General features: G+C 50.1%; 1 protein-coding gene across 5 annotated transcripts; it reads right to left on the reverse strand.

Annotated features, from left to right (window-relative positions):
* Nucleotides 1-2,275: 2,275 nt before the first annotated feature.
* Nucleotides 2,276-18,143, reverse strand: ZNF101 (zinc finger protein 101). 5 transcript variants are annotated; one of them, XM_030820314.1, is made up of 4 exons: nucleotides 17,449-18,143; nucleotides 4,683-4,809; nucleotides 3,950-4,010; nucleotides 2,276-3,553 (listed from the first exon to the last, which is right to left on the reverse strand). In XM_030820314.1, exons 1-4 carry the CDS (start codon nucleotides 17,449-17,451, stop codon nucleotides 2,461-2,463), a joined length of 1,284 nt encoding a protein of 427 aa, XP_030676174.1. In that variant the 5' UTR covers nucleotides 17,452-18,143; the 3' UTR covers nucleotides 2,276-2,460. The 5 variants fall into 5 exon arrangements, with proteins under 5 accessions (XP_030676174.1, XP_030676175.1, XP_012364832.2 ...); XM_030820315.1 differs by lacking the exon at nucleotides 17,449-18,143 and adding an exon at nucleotides 16,583-16,816; XM_012509378.2 differs by lacking the exon at nucleotides 17,449-18,143 and having other exon boundaries at nucleotides 4,683-5,782.
* Between the last annotated feature and the right edge of the window lie 3,158 nt (nucleotides 18,144-21,301).

A 21,301-nucleotide genomic window follows, 5' to 3' on the forward strand; every position in this document is an offset into this window, starting at 1 on the left:
GCACTTTGGGAGGCCAAGGAGGGCGGATCACAAGGTCAGGAGTCTGAGACCAGCCTGAACAACATGGTGAAACCCCGTCTCTACTAAAAATACAAAAAAATTAGCCAGGCGTGGTGGCATGCGCTTATAATCCCAGTTACTCAGAAGGCTGAGGCAGGAAAATTGCTCGAACCCAGGAGGCGGAGGTTGCACTGAGCTGAGATTGTGCCACTGCACTCCAGCCTGGGCGACAGAGCAAGACTCCATCTCAAAAAAAAAAAAAAAAAGGCCGGGCGCGGTGGCTCACGCTTGTAATCCCAGCACTTTGGGAGGCCGAGGCGGGCGGATCACGAGGTCAGGAGATCGAAACCACGGTGAAACCCCATCTCTACTAAAAATACAAAAAATTAGCCGGGCTCTGTAGTCCCAGCTACTTGGAGAGGCTGAGGCAGGAGAATGGCGTGAACCCAGGAGGCGGGGCTTGCAGTGAGCCGAGATCGCGCCACTGCACTCCAGCCTGGGTGACAGAGCGAGACTCCGTCTCAAAAAAAAAAAAAAAAAAGAAAAAAGAATGAGCCACTGATAAATGCTATATAACTGTGTAATAACTCATTGATGATTAAGTTTTTGAGCATTATATAATAATTAATTTGCATCAGGCTTTCAAAATTACTTACATTTATAGGGTTTCTTTGGAGTGGATGTTCTCACATGATTTTTTAGACAGGGTCTCGCTGTCGCCCAGGCTGGAGTCCAGTGGCACAATCTCCACTCACTGAAACCTCGACCTCCCTAACTCAAGCAATCCTCCCCCCTCAGCTACCTGAGTAGCTGGGACTACAGGCGAACACCATCATATCTGGCTAACTTTTGTATTTTTTGTATACATGGGATTTTTCCAGGTTGCCAGGCTGGTCTCGAATACCTGGCCTCAAGCAATCCACCCACCCCAACCTCCCAAAGTGTTGGGATTACAGGCGAGAGCCACTGTGCACAGCCCATGTGAATTTTAATTATTGTTAAAATTGAAGTTTCCTGTATTTTCCAAACTACTAACGTTTCCATCCAGTGTGTATTCCTCAATTAGTATCATCCATCTCCAGTGTGCACTGACACGTGTCTTTCAATGGAGATGAGCAATGAGTTTCCCCATATTCTGTACATTTCTACAATTTTTCTCCAGTATGAGTCCTTTTATGGCTCTGCATATAACTCGAATATCTGAGGTCTTTGGATTTTTTTCCAGTTAGTCTTCTCATATCTTTGGAAACTGAATGTATTCCCACATTCCTTACATTCATAGGATTTCTCTCCTGTATAAATGAAAATTATTTCTTTCCCTTTTTTATTTTTCTGAGACAGAGTCTCACTGTTATCCAGGCTGGATGGTAGTGGCACGATCTCAGCTCACTGCAGCCTCAACCTCCCAGGCTCAAGGGTTCCTCCCACCTCAGCTTTCTGAGCAGCTAGAACTACAGGGATGCACCACCCCACCCAATTAATTTGTTTTTTTCTTTGGAGATATGGGGCTTTCTTTTTTTTTTGTTTTGAGACGAAGTCTTGCTCTGTCACCAGGCTGGAGTGCAGTGGCGCAATCTCGGGTCACTGCAACCTCCAAGTCCCTGGTTCAAGTGATTCTCCTGCCTCAGCCTCCCGAGTAGCTGGGACTACAGGCACACACCACCACGCCTGGCTAATTTTTGTATTTTTAGTAGAGATGGGGTTTCACCATGTTGGCCAGGATAGTCTCGATCTCTGGAACTTATGATCCGCCTGCCTCGGCCTCCCAAAGTGCTGGGATTACAGGCATGAGCCACCACGCAATTTCTTTTTTTTTTTTGAGATGGAGTCTCGCTTTTGTCGCCCAGGCTGGAGTGCAATGGTGTGATCTCAGCTCACTGCAACCGCCACCTCCCAGGTTCAAGCGATTCTCCTGCCTCAGCCTCCCGAGTAGCTGGGATTACAGGTGCCCACCACCATGCCCAGCTAATTTTTTTGGTTTTTGTTTTTTTGAGACGGAGTCTCGCTCTGTCGCCCAGGCTGGAGCGCAGTGGCGCAATCCCGGCCCACTGCAAGCTCCGCCTCCTGGGTTCACGCCATTCTCCTGCCTCAGCCTCCCGAGTAGCTGGGACTACAGGCGCCCGCCACTACGCCCGGCTAATTTTTTGTATTTTTTTTAGTAGAGACGGGGTTTCACCGTGGTCTCGATCTCCTGACCTCGTGATCCGCCCGCCTCGGCCTCCCAAAGTGCTGGGATTACAGGTGTGAGCCACTGCGCCCGGCCATTTTTTTGTATTTTTAGTAGAGATGGGGTTTCACCATGTTGGCCAGGCTGGTCTTGAACTCCTGACCTCAGGTGATCCACCCGCCTCGGCCTCCCAAAGTGCTGGGATTACAGGCGTGAGCCACTGTACCCAGCCGATATGGGGCCTTCTTATGTTGCCCAGGCTGGTCTCAGACTCCTGGGCTCAGGTGATCCCCCTACCTCCTGCCAAAGCACTGGCTATGCCCGGCCAAATGAGTTCTTTCATGAAGTCTAAGGTAATTTGAAAAAGTAAAGACTTTACCACATTGTTTACAGTCAAAGGGTTTTTCTCCAGTGTGAGTCATTTCATGTCTTCGGAGGGAACTGCAGCACCCAAAGGCTTTACCACACCTTTTACATTCATACGGCTTTTCTCCACTATGAGTTTTTTTATGTCTTCGAAAACAACTGGGATAATTGAAGGTTTTACCACATTTATTACATTCATAAGGTCTTTCTCCAGTGTGAGCTCTTTCATGTGCTTGAAGGGACGTGGGACATCTAAAGACTTTGGCACATTTTTGACATTCGTAGAGTTTTCCTCCACTATGAGTTCTTTCATGTCTGTGAAGGGAACTGGAACAACTGAGTTTTCTCCCACATTCCTGACACTGGTGGGATTTCTCCAGTGCGTGAGATCGGATTTCATGTGTCCGAAGGTAACCTGCAGAAATGAAGGCTTTACCACATTGTTTACATTTGTAAGGTTTTTCTCCAGTGTGGGTTCTAACATGAATTTGAAATAAACTGGGATAATCAATAGGTTTTCCACAGTATTTACATTCATAGCGTTTTTCTCCAGTATGCATTTTTCCATGTTTTTGAAAGAAACTGGAGACCGTGAAGGCTCTCACTATTTCCCTACATTTATAGGACCTCTTTCCAGTGTGAGTTCTTTGATGGATTTGAAATAAATTGGGAGAATTAAAGGCTTTCCCGCACACCTTGCATTCATGAGGTCTCTTTCGAGTTGGTGTTACTATGCACCGTGCACCACTACTGGGGGAAATGGAGGCTTTCCCATGTTGTTTCTGTTTACGGGGCTTCTCTCTCCATTCCCCACCACACTCAGATCGTTTGTGTCCAGCATGAGCTCTCATGTGCCTGTCCAGGAATGAATGACGGAGGAAGACTTTCCCACACACGCTGCATTTGCATGGTTTCACTCCAGTATGACTTTTCTTGTTCAGGTGACAATCAGGAATCTGGCTGAAAGTTTCTCTGTGTTCACTCCCTTCTTGAGGTCCACAGAGTCTCTCCACCAGACTTCTATGAAAAATGACAAGAGCATTATCAATGCTTGGTTTATTAATGCTTTTCTACTAATTGACATGTCTTAAGACTTATGTTGCTACCAAAATCAGGAAAAGTGGAGGTTTTCTCCTGGGTCAGAATTATTAGAAAGGAAGTGTATTGATGATTCTGCTACCCAGCTCCCCATAGCAATTATCCAAACAGTGACGCCCATGTCACAGATTCTTAGTACCCTGTCCAGACACTCCACATCTACATTACATTGAAGGATAGATTTTTGGTGGCAATCTTCTAATAATCAGTTAAAAACCTAACATTGTACTTATTTGTCTTGTGGTTTTTTTTTTTAATTTTCCTGACATGCTAAGATTCCCTCAAGAGACACTGCTTCCTCTTGTGAGTGGAGATTACCTTAGCTTAATCCCCAGATTTTGGTACAGATTCTCAATGTTCTGGTCTTTCCATTGGATTCCTAAAATGTAGACCCAGAGAAATCATTATGAATTATTTAAAATTACAGAAAAATCACTAGGTTCTAAGTTCATTAAACACTGCCACAATGCCTGATTTTTTTTTTTTTTTTTTTTTTTTGGAGACAAAGTCTCACTCTGCCACCCAGGCTGGAGTGCAGTGACGCAATCTCTGCTCACTGCAGCCTCTGCCTCCTGAGTTCTAGTGATTCTCCTGCCTCAGCCTCCCGAGTAGCTGGGATTACAGGTATGCACTACCATACCCAGCTAATTTTGTATTTTTAGTAGAGACGAGGTTTCACCATGTTGACCGGACTGGTCTCAAACTCTTGACCTCAGGTGATCCACCTGCCTTGGCCTCCCAAAGTGCTGGGATTATAGGCGTGAGCCGCCACAATTGCCCACCCCACACTTTTTTCTTTTTTTTTTTTTTAAAGAGACAGGGTCTCATCATGTTGCCCAGGCTAGTCTCAAACTCCTGGACTCAAGCAATCTTCCCACCGCGGCTTCCCAAAGCACTAGGATTACAAGGGTAAGCCACTGTACCTGGCCCATGATGCCCGATTTATTCACCAACGTATTCTCTTTCCACATTCCAAATTGTGCAACCACACTGGTGACCAAAGCACGATTGTCTTCTAATTGGCTAAGGAAGGAAATGTTGTCCTTCTTACCGACAGAGGCCAGGTTCCTGAAGGTTTCCAGCATCACATCTCTGTAGAGATTCTTCTGGGAAGGACTCAGCAAAGCCCACTCCTCCTGGGTGAAGTTCACAGCCACATCTTCAAAGGCCACTGAGTCCTGAAACATCCCACAGGTGTGGAGGAGGAGGGGTGAGACTCAGCACTGGGGATCTCTACTCAATACATGAGTGATCCCATGACGCCAGGCTCTCCAAACACTCACTCCACGATTAAGTCATCAGCCTCCTCCTCTCTATCTACACGCACTTCCTCCCTCACAGCAGTTCCGGTGTGAGAACTGACCTACTCAGAGAGCCAGCCACAGAGGAGGACCCTCTCCGTGGTGGGTCCAGGGAGTCAGTTGTGCTGCTGCGTTGCCCCGAATGCTCTTTGCAGAGTGGATCTCTAGTACCCATCACAACAAACTCCCACCACCTGGTGTGCAGACAGCGCTCATTTCAGCAGTCCTGAGTCTGGGTATCCTTAGAAAGGCCTGTTCACCAAGTTCGACCTTTGCTACTATCGGGGTCAACTTAGACTACGAGAGGGATCCCATCAACTTAAGCGACAAAGTGGCTCACTGTGGCTAAACGGTTTATGGTATTGACAAACAGGATGGTATTGACTGAACTGTTTTCCTTCTGAAAGCCTACTCTTTTGTTCCAAACTAGAAGCGGTGCCTAGGGCACTAGCCCCAGAAAAACACTCTGGGCACAGAGTCTTTAATGAGCTTTCCTGGGAGACAATATGTCACGTGTTGTCACAACTTGTCCACTGGGGAACTGAGCTCATCCCATGTGGTTATACCAAGAGAGAATATCCTGAAGCTTGCAAGCGGTTTACTCTAGACCAAATTTAATCAAGTAGTAAATAAGACTCATGATCAATATTTAATTGTCCTAATGGAAGAATTTTAAAATTTCTATCAGGTAATGTCAAAGCAGTATGGAGTAAGTGGAAAGATAACATGTGTTCCTAGAAAAAACTCAGTAAGATGTCCCTTCTTCCAAATGATATCCTTATAAAATTTCATAAATACCCAATACAGCTGGGTGTGGTGACTCACACCTGTAATCCCAGCACTTTGGGAGGCCGAGGCAGGTGGATCACTTGAGGACAGGAGTTTGAGACCAGCCTGGCCAACATGGTGAAATCCCATCTCTACTAAAAATACAAAAAATTAGCCAGGCATGATGGCGCATGCCTGTAGTCCCAGCTACTTGGGAGGCTGAGACAGAAGAATCACTTGAACCCAGGAAGCAGAGATTACAGTCAGCTGAGATCATGCCACTGCACTCCAGCCTGGGCAACAGAGCGAGACTCTGTCTCAAAAAAAAAAAAAAAAAAATCCCCAAAACAGACATTTTAGGTCAACAAAAGCTACTTTTCCAAACCTCCCACCACCTGGTGTGCAGGAATTAACGTCTAATAATTGTCAAAGCCTTCTGAATAGCAGGTGGATGGCTTGCCTAACAAACACCAAGGATTTCCAAACCATCACATTCAGGACAGCATACTATTAGCAGAGAGATAAACAAATAGATCAAGGAAAAAGAATAGTCTTCAGTGGGCCAGTATTCATATGAAAACTTGGTTAATAACAGAGCAGGCATGTAGAGTAGTAGAGCGGAACACTTAAGGTCAGGAGTTAAAGACCAGCCTGGCCTACAAAGTGAAAACTGGTCTCTATTAAAAATAGAAAAATTAGCCTGGCGTGGTGGGCCTGAGCAACAGAGCAAGACTCCACCTCAAAAAAACAAAAAAAGTAAAAGTTATAGCCATCCCTAGAAAATTTTTTTTAAAACATTAGCAGGGTATGTTAGCAGGTGCCTGTGGTCCTAGCTACTTGGGAAGCTAAGGCAGGAGGATTGCTTGAGCCCAGGAATTCAAGGCTGCAGTGAGCTAGGATTGTGTTACTGCACTCCAGCCTGGGTGACAGAGTGAGACTTTCTCCAAATAAATAAATAAATAAATAAAGATTGATATAATATTTTTTTTTGAGATAGGATCTCACTCTGTTGTCCAGACTAGAGTGCAATGGTACAATCATGGCCCCTGCAGTCTTTTTTTTTTTTTTTGAGACGGAGTCTCGCTCTGTCACCCAGGCTGGAGTGCAGTGGCGTGATCTCGGCTCACTGCAAGCTCTGCCTCCCGGGTTCACGCCATTCTCCTGCCTCAGCCTCTCCGAGTAGCTGGGACTACAGGCGCCCGCCACCATGCTCGGCTAATTCTTTGTACTTTTAGTAGAGATGGGGTTTCACTGTGGTCTCGATCTCCTGACCTCGTGATCCGCCCGCCTCGGCCTCCCAAAGTGCTGGGATTACAAGCGTGGGCCACCGCGCCCGGCGGCCCCTGCAGTCTTAACCTCCCAGGCTCAAGTGATCATCCCACCTTGTTCCGTATTACAGGTGGTCACCACCGCACCCAGCTAATTTTTGTATTTTTTGTAGAGATAGGATCTCCCTGTGTTGCCCAGGCTCCTCTCAAACTCCTGGGCTAAAGCAATCTGCCCACCTTCGCCTCTGAAAGTGCTGGGACCATACACATAAGCCACTGTGCCCGGCCTATTATCTTTAAATGAGGCTAAGTCATAGGTCAATAGAATGATTCCCCTCACCTCACCCCTCACACTCACAGAAACAGCAACAGAATACACATACAGCAGAGGACAGAAAACTGTACAACTCAGGCTTAATTTCAGAAGTCCTTTAGAATACTTCAGCAAATTATATAACTGATTACGTGGACAAATGTCTACACACACACAATATTCCAAGACTGAGTCATGAAAAAACAAAAAATCTGAACAGAGCTATAGTAGTAGGAGATTGGCATAGTAATAAAAAAAAAAAAAAAAAACCAGCCAGGCATGGTGGCTCATGCCTTTAATCCCAGCAATTTGGGAGGCCAAGGTGGGTAGATCCCCTTAAGTCAGGAGTTCGAGGCCAGCCTAGCCAACATGGTGAAACTCCGTCTCTACTAAAAATAAAAAAATTACCTGGGCGTGGTGGCGGACGCCTGTAATCCCAGCTACTTGGGAGGCAGAGGCAGGAGAATCGCATGAACCTGGGAGGCAGAGGTTGCAGTGGGCCGAGATCATGCCATTACACTCCAGTCTGGGCAACAAGAGTGAAACTCTGTCTCAAAAAAATAAAATAAGAAAAATAATAAATTGACTAGGCGCGGTGGCTCACACCTGTAACCCCAGCACTTTGGGAGGCAGAGGCGGGTGGATCACAAGGTCAGGAAATCGAGACCATCCTGGCTAACACGGTGAAACCCCGTCTCTACTAAAAATACAAAAAAGTAGCCTGGCGTGGTGGCGGGCGCCTGTAGTTCCAGCTACTGGGGAGGCTGAGGCAGGACAATGGCGTGAACCTGGGAGGCGGAGGTTGCAGTGAGCCGAGATGGCGCCACTGCACTCCATCCTGGGTGACAAAACGAGACTCTGTCTCAAAAGAATAATAATAATTAAAAAAACCTCAACAAATACAAAACCCAGGACACCAAATAGTTTCACTGCTGAAATCCACCAAAAATTTAAAAAAGAATTGCTATCAGTCCTCCTCAAACTCTTCCAAAACTGAAGAGGGGACATTTCCAAACTCCCTCTATGAGGTCAAAATTATGCTGACACCAGAGACAGACACTACAAAAAAGAAAACTCAAAAACTACCTTTATGAATATCAATGCAAAAAATCCTCAAATAAATGCTAGCAAATCATACCTGACAGCATATTTAAAGGATTATATGACATGATCAAGAGAGATTTATCCACAAAATGCAAGGATGGTTCAAATATGAAAAACAATGGGGCTGGGTGTGGTGGTTCACACCTGTAATCCCAGCACTTCCGGAGGTCGAGGTGAGTAGATCACTTGAGGTCAGAAGTTCGAGACCAGCCTGACCAGCATGGTGAAACCCCATCTCTACTAAAAATACACAATTAGCCAGGTGTGGTAGCCCACGCCTGTAGTCCCAGCTACTCAAGAGGCTAAGGCAGGAGAATCACTTGAACCCAGGAGGCAGAGGTTGCAGTGAGCCGAGATCACACCATTGTACTCCAGTCTGGGCAACAGAAGGAGACTGTCTCAAGACCAAAAAAGTCGCCGGGCGCGGTGGCTCACGCTTGTAATCCCAGCACTTTGGGAGGCCGAGGCGGGTGGATCACGAGGTCAGGAGATCGAGACCACGGTGAAACCCCGTCTCTACTAAAAAATACAAAAAATTAGCCGGGCGTGGTGGCAGGCGCCTGTAGTCCCAGCTACTCGGAGAGGCTGAGGCAGGAGAATGGCGTGAACCCGGGAGGCGGAACTTGCAGTGAGCCGAGATCGCGCCACTGCACTCCAGCCTGGGCAACAGAGCAAGACTCCGCCTCAAAAAAAAAAAAAAGACCAAAAAAGTCAGTTGCATTTATATGCACCAAAACTGAATAATGTGAAAAAGAAATTAAGAAAGCAATACCACAAACAATAGCACCAAAAAGAATTGAATAGGCTGGGCACGGTGGCTTATATCTGCAATCCCAGCACTTTGGGAGGCCAAGGCAGGTGGATCAAAAGGTTAGGAATTCAAGACCAGCCTGGCCAAGATGGTGAAACCCTGTCTCTACTAAAAACACAAAAATTAGTCAGGCACGGTGGCAGGCACCTGTAATCCCAACTACTTGGGAGGCTGAGGCAGGAGAATCCCTTGAACTCAGGAGGCAGAGGTTGCAGTGAGCTGGGATCGCGCCACTGCACTCCATCCTGGGTGACAAAGCGAGACTCTGTCTCAAAATAATAATAATAATAATTTAAAAAACCTCAACAAATACAAAACCCAGGACACCAAACAGCCCAGACTGGGCGACAGAGTGAGACTCTGTCTCAAAAAAAAAAAAAAAAAAAAATTGAACACTTACAAATTATAAAACCAAGAAGTCAAAAGACTACTTGTACACTGAAAACAACAAAATGTTGCTGAATGAAATTAAAGACAAATTGAAAAATATCTTGTGTTCATGTGTTCGAAGACTTTACATTATTTGGCCAGGTGCAGTGGCTCATGCCTGCAACCCTAGCACTTTGGGAGGCTGAGGTGGGTGGATTACAAGGTCAGGAGTTCAAGACCAGCCTGGCTAACATGATGAAACCCTGTCTGTACTGAAAATACAAAAATTAGCCAGATGTGGTGGCACGTGCCTGTAATCCCAGCTACTCCGGAGCAAATCACCTGAGGTCAGGAGTTTGAGACCAGCCTGGCCGACATGGTAAAATCCCATCTCTACTAAAAATAAAAAAAAAAAAATTAGCCAGGCGTGGTGGCATGCACTTGTAGTCCCAGCTACTCAGGAGGCTGAGGCAGGAGATATCGCTTGAACCCAGGAGGTGGAGGTTGCAAGTGAGCCAAGACCATGCCATTGCATTCCAGTCTGAGTGATAGAGCAAGACTCTGTGTCAAAGAAAAAAAAAGACTTTACATTATTTGGAAGGTAATACTACCCAAAATGATCTGCAAATTCAATACAATCCCTATCAAAATCCCATGTCTGGTTTTTTTTGTTTTGTTTTGTTTTGTTTTTCAGAAATAAAAATACCAGCCAGTCACAGTGGCTCATGCCTGTAATCTCAACACTTTGGGAAGTCGAAGTGGGAGGATTGCCTGAGCTCAGGAGTTTCAGACTGGCCTCGCCAACATGTTGAAACCCCGTGTCTACTAAAAATACAAAAAATTAGCTGGGCGTGGTGGCAGGTGCCTGTAATCCCAGGTACTTGGGAGGCTGAGGCAGGAAAATCACTTGAACCTGGGAGGCGGAGGTTGCAGTGAGCTGAGATCGTGCGACGGCACTCCAGCCTGGGCAACAGAGACCAAAAAAAAAAAAAGCCCATTCTCTGAATGTGATGGTTCACGCCTATAATCCCAACACTCTGGGAGGCCGAGGCGGGAGGACCATGAGGTCAGGAGTTCTAGACCAGCCTGGCCAACATGGTGAAACCCTGTCTCTAGTAGAGCTACAAAAAATTAGCTGGGCATGGTAGAGGACGCCTGTAATCCCAGCTACTCAGGATTCAACTACCGGGTTCAGCTATCGGGCGTGAAGGAGGGCTGAGGAAGGAGAATCGCTTTAGCGGAGGTTGTAGTGAGCCGAGATTGTACCATTGCACTCCAGGCTGGGCAACTGGGCGAGACTTTGTCTTGAAAGTAAAAAAACAAAATAAATAAATAAATTTATAAATATATATAATCATAAATAAAATTTATAACTATATTATATATAAAATCATATAACTTATAAATATATTATATATAATCATACATATAATTTATATATATAATCATACATATAATTTATATATATACACACACACACACACATTTTTTAAGAGATGGGGGTCTCACTATGTTGCCCAGGCTGGACTTGAACTCTTGGACTAAATCGATCCTCCCGCCTCAGCCTCTCAAGTACCTAGAATTACAGGTGTTTGCCAGTGTTCCTGCCCTCAGTTCATCTTGTATTGCTGTTACAAGCCGTTGAAGCAAATTTTTAGAAAAGAACAAAGCCTATTGAAATTTTTCTTGAAGTCTGAAAATGTCTCACGAATAAAATGATTATGATCAAAAAAGTGTACATTGAAAAATATCAGGCCAGGCGCAGTGGTTCACGCCTGCAATCACAGCACTTTGGGAGGGTGAGGCAGGTGGATCACCTGAGGTCAGGAGTTCAAGACCAGCCTGGCCAACATGGCAAAACCCTGTCACTACTAAAAATATAAAAATTAGGCCGGGCACGGTGGCTCACGACTATAATCCCAGCACTTTGGGAGGCCGAGGCGGATGGATCACCTGAGGTCAGGAGTTCAAGACCAGCATGGCCAACATTTTCTAAAAATACAAAAATTAGCTTGGCGCTGTGGCGCGTGCCTGTAATCCCAGCTATTCAGGAGGCTGAGGCAAGAGAATCGCTTGAGCCTGGGAGGTGGAGTTTGCAGTAAGCTGAGACTGCACCACTGGACTCCAGCATGAGCGACAGAGCAAGACTCTGTCTCAAAAAAAAAAAAAAAAACAATTAGCCAGGCGTGGTGGCGGGTGCCTGTAGTCCTAGCTACTTGGGATGCTGAGGCAGGAGAATCGCTTGAACCAGGGAGGCCGAGGTTGCAGTGAGCTGAGATCACGCCACTGCACTCCAGCCTGGATGACAGAGCAAGACCATCTCAAAAAAAGAAAAGAAAAAGAAAAAAAGGCCAGGGACGGTGGCTCACCCCTGTAATCTCAGCACTTTGGGAGGCCGAGGCAGGCGGATCACCTGAGGTCAGGAGTTCGAGACCAACCTGACCAACATGGTGAAACCCTGTCTCTACTAAAAAAAAAAAATACAAAAATTAGTGGGCGTGATGGCGGGCGCCTGTAATCCCAGCTACTCGGGAGGCTGAGGCAGGACAATCCCTTGAACCTGAGAGGCAGAGTTTGCAGTGAGCTGAGATGGAGCCACTGCACTCCAGCCTGGGCGACAGAGCAAGACTATGTCTCAAAAAAAAAAAAAAAGAAAGAAATCCTAATCCTTCCTTCCTTCCTTCCTTCCTTCCTTCCTTCCTTCCTTCCTTCCTTCCTTCCTTCTTCCTTCCTTCCTTCCTTCCTTTTTTTTCTTTCCCTCTGTGGCCCAGGCTGCAATCTACTCAGCTCGCTGCTGCCCGCGCCGCGGACTCCCTGGGACTGCCGCCGCACACCACCGCCGCCTGCTTTTTCTCCTTCGGCTGCAGGCGCGCGGTCGCCATGTTGGCCACGCTGCTCGCCAGCTCCTGACGCCGACTGCTCTGCCCGCCTCAGCCTCCCGAGCCCCTGCCCGGCCACCGCCCCGTCTGGGAAGTGAGGAGCGCCTCTGCCCGGCCACCCACCGTCTGGGAAGTGAGGAGCGCCTCTGCCCGGCCACCCACCGTCTGGGAAGTGAGGAGCGCCTCTGCCCGGCCACCCACCGTCTGGGAAGTGAGGAGAGCCTCTGCCCGGCCACCCCGTCTGGGAAGTGAGGAGCGCCTCTGCCCGGCCACCCACCGTCTGGGAAGTGAGGAGCGCCTCTGCCCGGCCACCCACCATCTGGGAAGTGAGGAGCGCCTCTGCCCGGCCGCCCCGTCAGGGAAGTGAGGAGCGCCTCTGCCCGGCCACCCACCGTCTGGGAAGTGAGGAGCGCCTCTGCCCGGCCGCCCCGTCTGGGAAGTGAGGAGCGCCTCTGCCCGGCCGCCCCGTCTGGGAAGTGAGGAGCGCCTCTGCCCGGCCGCCCCGTCTGGGAAGTGAGGAGCGCCTCTGCCCGGCCGCCCCGTCCGGGAAGAAGTGAGGAGCGCCTCTGCCCGGCCGCCCTGTCCGGGAAGAAGTGAGGAGCGCCTCTGCCCGGCTGCCCCGTCTGGGAGGTGAGGAGAACCTCTGCCCGGCCACCCATCGTCTGGGAGATGAGGAGCGCCTCTGCCCGGCCGCCGCATCTGGGAAGTGAGGAGTGCCTCTGCCCGGCCGCCCCGTCTGGGAAGTGAGGAGCGCCTCTGCCCGGCCGCCCCGTCTGGGAAGTGAGGAGCGCCTCTGCCCGGCCGTCCCGTCTGGGAAGTGAGGAGCGCCTCTGCCCGGCCACCCACCGTCTGGGAAGTGAGGAGCGCCTCTGCCCGGCCACCCACCGTCTGGGAAGTGAGGAGCGCCTCTGCCCGGCCACCCACCGTCTGGGAAGTGAGGAGCGCCTCTGCCCGGCCACCCACCGTCTGGGAAGTGAGGAGCGCCTCTGCCCGGCCACCCACCGTCTGGGAAGTGAGGAGCGCCTCTGCCCGGCCACCCACCGTCTGGGAAGTGAGGAGCGCCTCTGCCCGGCCACCCACCGTCTGGGAAGTGAGGAGCGCCTCTGCCCGGCCACCCACCGTCTGGGAAGTGAGGAGCGCCTCTGCCCGGCCACCCACCGTCTGGGAAGTGAGGAGCGCCTCCGCCCGGCCGCCCCATCCGGGAAGAAGTGAGGAGCGCCTCCGCCCGGCCGCCCCGTCCGGGAAGAAGTGAGGAGCGCCTCTGCCCGGCCGCCCCGTCCGGGAAGAAGTGAGGAGTGCCTCTGCCCGGCCGCCCCATCTGGGAAGTGAGGACCGCCTCTGCCCGGCCGCCCCGTCCGGGAAGAAGTGAGGAGCGCCTCTACCCGGCCGCCCCATCCGGGAAGAAGTGAGGAGCGCCTCTGCCTGGCCGCCCCGTCTGGGAAGTGAGGAGCGCCTCTACCCGGCCGCCCCATCCGGGAAGAAGTGAGGAGCGCCTCTGCCTGGCCGCCCCGTCTGGGAAGTGAGGAGCGCCTCTGCCCGACCGCCCCGTCCGGGAAGAAGTGAGGAGCGCCTCTGCCCGGCCGCCCCGTCCGGGAAGAAGTGAGGAGCGCCTCTGCCCGGCTGCCCCGTCTGGGAAGTGAGGAGCGCCTCGGCCCGGCCGCCCCGTCTGGGAAGTGAGGAGCGCCTCTGCCCGGCCGCCCCGTCTGGGAAGTGAGGAGCACCTCTGCCCGGCCACCCATCGTCTGGAAAGTGAGGAGCGCCTCTGCCCGGCCACCCATTGTCTGGGAAGTGAGGGGCGCCTCTGCCCGGCCACCCATTGTCTGGGAAGTGAGGGGCGCCTCTGCCCGGCCACCTATCGTCTGGGAAGAAGTGAGGAGCGTCTCTGCCTGGCCGCCCCGTCTGGGAAGTGAGGAGCGCCTCTGCCCGGCCGCCCCGTGTCTGGGAAGAAGTGAGGAGCGCCTCTGCCCGGCCGCTCCGTCTGGGAGGTCTACCATGGAGGCCAGAAACAATGTGGGGGCTGGACGTGGTGGCTCACGCCTGTGGTCCCGGCACTCTGGGGGGCGAGGCGGGTTGATCACTTCGTGCTAGGAGTTCGAGACCAGTCTGGCCAACTTGGCGAAACATGAAAAATACAACAGACAAACCAACCAACCAACTCAGTGACAACAAAACAGGTCTACCCTGGAGTCATACTCTAATTTTTTTATTTTCCTCCCTTTCTGATCCTTTATCCCACTTTCTTTTTCTTCCTCTTCCTTCTCCCTCTTCTTTGTCAAATAGAGGATTGAGTTATTATCACTGATCCACATAAAGTCCCTCTCTACCTTATTTTAACTCCCACCCCCCATTTCTATTCCCCGACTTCCCATGTGTAACCTTCCTAATATGTTTGATATGCATCTTTTTGTTTGTATGTATTTTTAGAAAATGTTTGTTTTTGTGTGCAAAAAAAAAAATTAAAAAAAAAAAAAAAAAAAAAAAAAAGAAATCCTAACACCTAAGGTGATGGTATTAATATTAGGGGCAGCAACTCTGGGAAATAACTGGGATTACATGAGATCATGAGAGAGCCCTAGGCGTAAGATTAGTATCCTTAGGAAAAGAGATGAGTATCTATCACTTTCAGATGTCATTCAGTATTTTTTCCATAATAAACCATTCAGTAAACAAAAGATCATATCTGACTACTTCTAGATGTTGCCAAACTTATCCCAAAGGATTCAGCATTAATCTGTCAAATCCAGATAACACAAAACAGAACAGAGTTATCCACCATCACAAATTCCCCAACCTGCAAAGGAGAGGAGCTGATGTGCTGGTGAATCTTTGTAAATCACTAATTTCTGCTTATCTACCATGCCTTTTTTATTATTTATTTTTTGAGACTGAGTCTCGCTCTGTCGCGCAGGCTGGAGTGCAGTGGCGCGATCTCCAGCTCACTGCAAGCTCCGCCTCCCGGATTCACGCCATTCTCCTGCCTCAGCCTCCAGAGTATCTGGGAGCTCGCCACCACGCCTGGCTAATTTTTTTGTATTTTTAGTAGAGAGGGGGGTTTCCCCATGTTAGCCAGGATGGTCTCGATGTCCTGACCTCATGATCCGCCCGCCTCTGCCTCCCAAGGTGTTGGGATTACAGGCGTGAGCCATCGCACCCAGCCTACCATGCCTTTTTTTTGTGGGAATGTATTCATATTCTGCAGCCATAATGGAAGATTTCCTTTTTTTTTTTTTTAAAGACAGGGTCTCACTCTGTCGTTCAGTGCAGTGGCGCAATCACAGCTAACGGCAGTCTCAACTTTCCCAGGCTCAGATGGCTCTCCTACCTCAGTCTCCTGAGTAGCTGAGACTACAGGCATGCGCCATCATACCCGGCTATTTTTGTATTTGTTGTAGAAATGGGTCTCACCACGTTGCCCAGACTGGTCTCAAACTTCTGGGCTCAAGAGATCTTCCCGCCCCAGCCTCCCAAAGTGCTGGAATTACAGGCGTGAGCCACCTGGGCAGGAGAATCGCTTTTGACTTCCAGAGCAGACTGGGCAACATAGTGAGACCTTGTCTCTACAAAAAATAAAAATTAGCCGGGCGTGGCGCATGCCTGTGGTCCCAGCTTCTCGGGAGACTGAGGCAGGAGGATTGCTTGGGCCCCAGAGGTTGAGGCTGTAGTAAGCCATGACTGTGCCACTGCATTCCAGCCTTAGCTGCCTCAGAAGGAAGAAGTTTCTTTCTACTGTTTCTGGCCCCACCCCACCCCCAAGGGCCAGCAGGGACTCCCTCTGGAATTTCCTAAGGAAACCTCTTTTCAAAAGACAAGAACTCCTCCCTAGGAGGCTCATCAAACAACCAGGAAAGATTAACCACGCCAGGACAGACTTTTCACCCATTCTTCCTAGGGCAGCTGGAAGAAATCCCTGGACGGTCCTGAAACCCAGGACCAGAAAGATAGGAGGGTGGGCTGAGGACCCAATACCCTGTGAAGTTCCCAAGAGAAGCCTCCACCCAAAGACTGTCTGATAAGGTGTCCGCGCCTAGGGAAGGTAAAAAGAGGGCAGGCACAGTGATTTTTTTTTTTAACATTGGAGTGTCAGGGTGTTATTTTCTGCTTTACTCGCATGTGAAATGTTCACAAACGGAAAATGAACCTTTTAAGAAGTGCCATCTAGGGCTCCTTGGAAAAGATGACAGTTAAAACACTGGGTCTTGCCAGGCGCAGTGGCTCAAGCCTGTAACCCCAGCACTTTGGGAGACCAAGGCAGGCAGATACCTGAGATCAGGACTTCAGCACGGCCAACGTGGTGAACCTGTTTACTGAAAATACAAGTTAGCCGGACGTGGTGGCGGGCACCTGTAATTCCAGCTACTCAGGAGGCTGAGGCATGAGAATCACTTGAACCCGGGAGGCGGAGGCTGCAGTGAGCCGAGACTGTGCCACTGCACTCCAGCCTGGGCGACAGAGCGAGACTCCGTCTCAAAAATAATAGAAATAATGACAATAATGTGAAGTGGATGTAGTGGAGGGAGAACTTAGGGTTGGGGAATGCGGGGAAATTTAGAGATTTACTGCAGCCCTGGGAGGAGCGAGGCTGGGGGACGGGGTCGTGGGTTTGAAACCCAGCTTCCTACACCTTTGGAAGACTCCGAAGGAAACGGAAACCGCCTATGGGAGGAGGAACGGGGGACCCCACAGGCCACGGCTCCTCCCGCACGAACCCCACACCCGAGGCGGGATTCCCCCTAAGACCCTCCTGTGGCCCCCGCACGATCTGGAGAGACGCGGGGCTGCGGGCGCGGAGCTGCCCTGAGAGGGCTCCGGGGCCGGGACAGGACACCCGGGGTCCCGGCGGCTGGTCCAGCTCCACCCTGCGACCGAGGGGACCAAGGGTCGAGCTGCGCCTGGGGGACTCGGGTCCCAGACCCCACAGTCGCCGCGGGGAGGCCCAGGTCCAGCCACTGCCGCTTCCGACCAGCTCCTCCTCAGGTCTCCGGACGCCCGGCTCCGCACTCTCACCATTTCCGGCTTCCGGGTGTCCTGGGTCCTCCCTGGGGCTAGAGCAGCCAGAACAGGTCCCACACGACAGAATCTGCTGTATCCGGGGCACCAGGGGCCTCCCTGAGGAACTAAAACCCGGACCCGAATGCGGGGCCCGCGCGAAAACAGACCGCGTCGGGCTTTGGGAGTAGCCCCTCCTCCGGGCGCACCTGACTGGACAGTTTGCCCCACAGGGCCTCTGACTGGATGGCGCCCCAGGTCCCGCCCCTGGGGTTTGAGCGACAGGAGAGGTGATCGGAATCCTCAGATAATCTGCCCGCTGTGTGTGGTGTGACTGACAGGTGCTACCCGCAGCCCGTCGCAGGGCGGGACTTTCTCTGGGACCTTGGACTTGGACTTGCATGGAAGCAGAACTTGCTCCTGTTAGGGTCAACCCAACCAGACTGTTCCCCTCCTTCCCCCATCAGTCTTACAATACAGTCCTTTGTGACCGCCACACAACTCCCCCCGGGCTAGAAGTAGACCTCCTCCCCACTGACCCTTCCAGTAACTGTTTGTTCAAAAGACTTCAGCTGAACCGGCAGACAGTTTCAGGATGCGGTCAGAACACCTGCCCACCTTGCATAACAAAGCTGGCAAAAACATCTCCAGGATGCGGTCAGGACACCTGCACCCCCGACTCAGTTCTCACACCCCAACCCAGTTCCTCGCCCTATAAAGCCCTGCTGTAGTCTGTAAGAGGGGCTGCCTCCTCTAACTGTGGGGGAGCAGCCCAGCAGGTTAATAAAACTTACTTGATTGACTTCAAGTCTCTTCGTCCTTTCGGCTGACCTTACAGCTCCTGGTTTTCCAGAGCAGGCCCTGTCGGCTTCCTGTACTCAGTGGGTCCTTCCTGCTGCTTTTTTTTTTTTTTTTTTTTTTGAGACGGAGTTTCGCTCTTGCTGCCCAAGCTGGAATGCAATGGCACGATCTCAGCTCACTGCCACCTCCGCTTTCCGGTTTCAAGCGATTCTCCTGCCTAAGCCTCCCGAGTAGCTGCGATTACAGGCGCCCACCACCACTCCCGGCTAATTTTTGTATTTTTAGTAGAAATGGGGTTGCACCGTGTTGGCGAGGTTGGTCTCGAACTCCTGATCTCGTGATCCGCCGGCCTCAGCCTTTCAAACTGCTGGGATTACAGGCGTGAGCCACCGCGCCCAGCCGCCTCCTGCTTCTTTTTCCGGAACACCGGTCACATAAGTGTGCATGGAATTCCAGACTCCGTGTTCAGTGAACCCGTCCCTCCGCCTTAGAGCTGGAGAGACTCCCAGGTCACACTGGAACAGGTAGGAGGCCCTGATGTCCTCCAGAAATCAGGAATTTAAGATGAGGCTATTGGTCCCATGGCCAAGGCTTCCTACACCTTACTTAGGCTACTCGTTTTCAGCCAAGAAAATAAAAACATGCCTTAAAGGGAAAAAAAATATTAAATGCAGGGAAAAACTGGAGTAAACCACTTTTTTTTCTCTTTTTTATGAGACAGAGTCTGGCTCTGTAGCCCAGGCTGGAGTGCAGTGGCACGATCTCAGCTCACTGCAACCTCTGCCTCCCAGGTTCAAGTGATTTTCTTGCCTCAGCCTCCCGAGTCCGAGTAGCTGGAACTACAGGCATGTGCCACCATGCCCGGCCAATTTTTTTTTTTTTTTTTGTATTTTTAGTAGAGACGGGGTTTCACCGTGTTAGCCAGGATGGTCTCGATCTCCTGAACTCATGATCCGCCCGCCTTGGCCTCCCAAAGTGCTGGGATTACAGGCATGAGCCACCGTGCCTGGCCTGGAGTAAACATTCTATACTACTACCAGAAAGGGGTCCAGTCCCAGACTCCAAGAGCAGAAGCTTGGACCTTGTATGGGAAAGAATTAATATTGGAGAAAAAACTGAAAAAGTAAGTATATCAAACTGTATAATGGGACAGAAACATGTTATTCCTATTTTTACTGAAGATTATCTTATTCAATACTATCTGATTATTAAGTCCTATTACATTTCCTTTCTCCTTTTACAAAGTCATATATCTTAAGAATATGCAGCCGGGCACGGTGGCTCACGCCTGTAATCCCAGCACTCTGGGAGGCCGAGGCAGGCGGATTATGAGGTCAGGAGTAGGAGACCAGCCTGGCCAACGTGGTGAAACATCGTCTCTACTACAATTACAAAAATTAGCCGGGTGTGGTGGCACATGCCTGTAATCCTAGCTACTCAGAAGGCTGAGGCAGGAGAATTGCTTGAACCCAGGAGGGGGAGGTTGCAGTGAGCTGAGATCACAGCATGGCGCCTGGGCGACAGAGCATGACTCTATCTCAAAAAAAAAAAAAAAAAAACAAACAGAGCCGGGCGCGGTGACTCACGCCTGTAATCCCAGCACTTTGGGAGTCCGAGGCGGGTGGATCACGAGGTCAGGAGTTCAAGACTCAGCCTGGCCAAGAAGGTGAAACCCCCTCTCTACTAAAAATACAAAAAATTAGCTGGGTGCAGTGGCAGGCGCCTGTAATCCCAGCTACTCGGGAGGCTGAGGCAGGAGAATCGCTTGAACTCGGAGGGCGGAGGTTGCAGTGAGCTGAGATCATGCCACTGCACTCCAGCCTCCAGCCTGACGACAGAGTGAGACTCCATCTCAAAAAAAAAAACAAACAAAAAAAAAAACAGAATATGCAGTGGGTGGCCGCAGTGGGTCACACCTGTAGCACTTTGGGAAGTCGAGGCAGGCAGATCTCGAGGCCAGGAGTTCCAGACGAGCCTGGCCAACATGGTGAAACCCCGTCTCTTCTAAAAATACAAAAATTAGCAGGCATGGTGGTTCATGCCTGTAATTCCAGCTACTCAGGAGGCTGAGGCAGGAGAATCGTTTGAACCCAAGAGGCAGAGGTTGCAGTGAGCCAAGATTGCCACACTGCACTCCAGCTTGGGCGACAGTGAGAGTCCGTCCCAAGGAAACAAAATAAAGACTAGGACTGGGCACCGTGGCTCACACCTGTAATCCTAGCACTTTAGGAGACTGAGGCGGCCAGATCATTAGAGGCCACGAGTTTGAGACCAGACTGGCCAACATGGCGAAACCCATCTCTACTAAAAACACAAAACATTAGGCTAGGAGCGCTGGCTCACGCCTGTAATCCTAGCACTTTGGGAGGCCGAAGTGGGAGGATCACAAGGTCAGGAGTTCGAGACCAACCTGGCCAACATAGTGAAACCCCATCTCTACTGAAAATACAAAAAATTAGCCAGGCATAGTGGCACACGCCTGTAGTCCCAGCTACCCGGGAGGCTGAGGCAGGAGAATCACTGGAACCCAGGAGGCATAGGTTGTAGTGAGCTGAGATCGCACCACCGCACTCCAGCCTGGGCAACAGAGTGAGACTCCGTCTAAAAAAAAAAAAGTACAAAAATTAGCCGGCGCGGTGGCAAGCGCCTGTAATCCCAGTTACTCGGGAGGGTGAAATGGGAGAATCGATTGAACTCGGAAAGTGGAGTTTGCAGTGAGCCGAGATCGCACCACTGCACTCCAGCCAGGGCGACGGAGTGAGACTTCATCTCAAAAAATTTAAAAAAGAATATGCAACAATATAAGCTACAAAATTTAAATATCCAATAAATTTTAAGTTTAAATAAATTTGCTGTATCAGAGGACAAAAAGAAACAAAATATTGTTACTGTTTGTCACACATACTGTTTAATCCTACTAATTGGTACTGTTAAGTAGTCCTATTGTGGTTTTGTTCAAATAGCATTTATGCAACAGTACAGTTAATAATATAGAACTATATAATTTTTTTTTTTTTGAGACAGTCTCGCTCTGTCGCCCAGGCTGGAGTGCAGTGGCGCGATCTTGGCT

Source organism: Nomascus leucogenys, chromosome 10 (assembly GCF_006542625.1).
Source record: "Nomascus leucogenys isolate Asia chromosome 10, Asia_NLE_v1, whole genome shotgun sequence".
Taxonomy (NCBI): Eukaryota; Metazoa; Chordata; class Mammalia; order Primates; family Hylobatidae; genus Nomascus; species Nomascus leucogenys.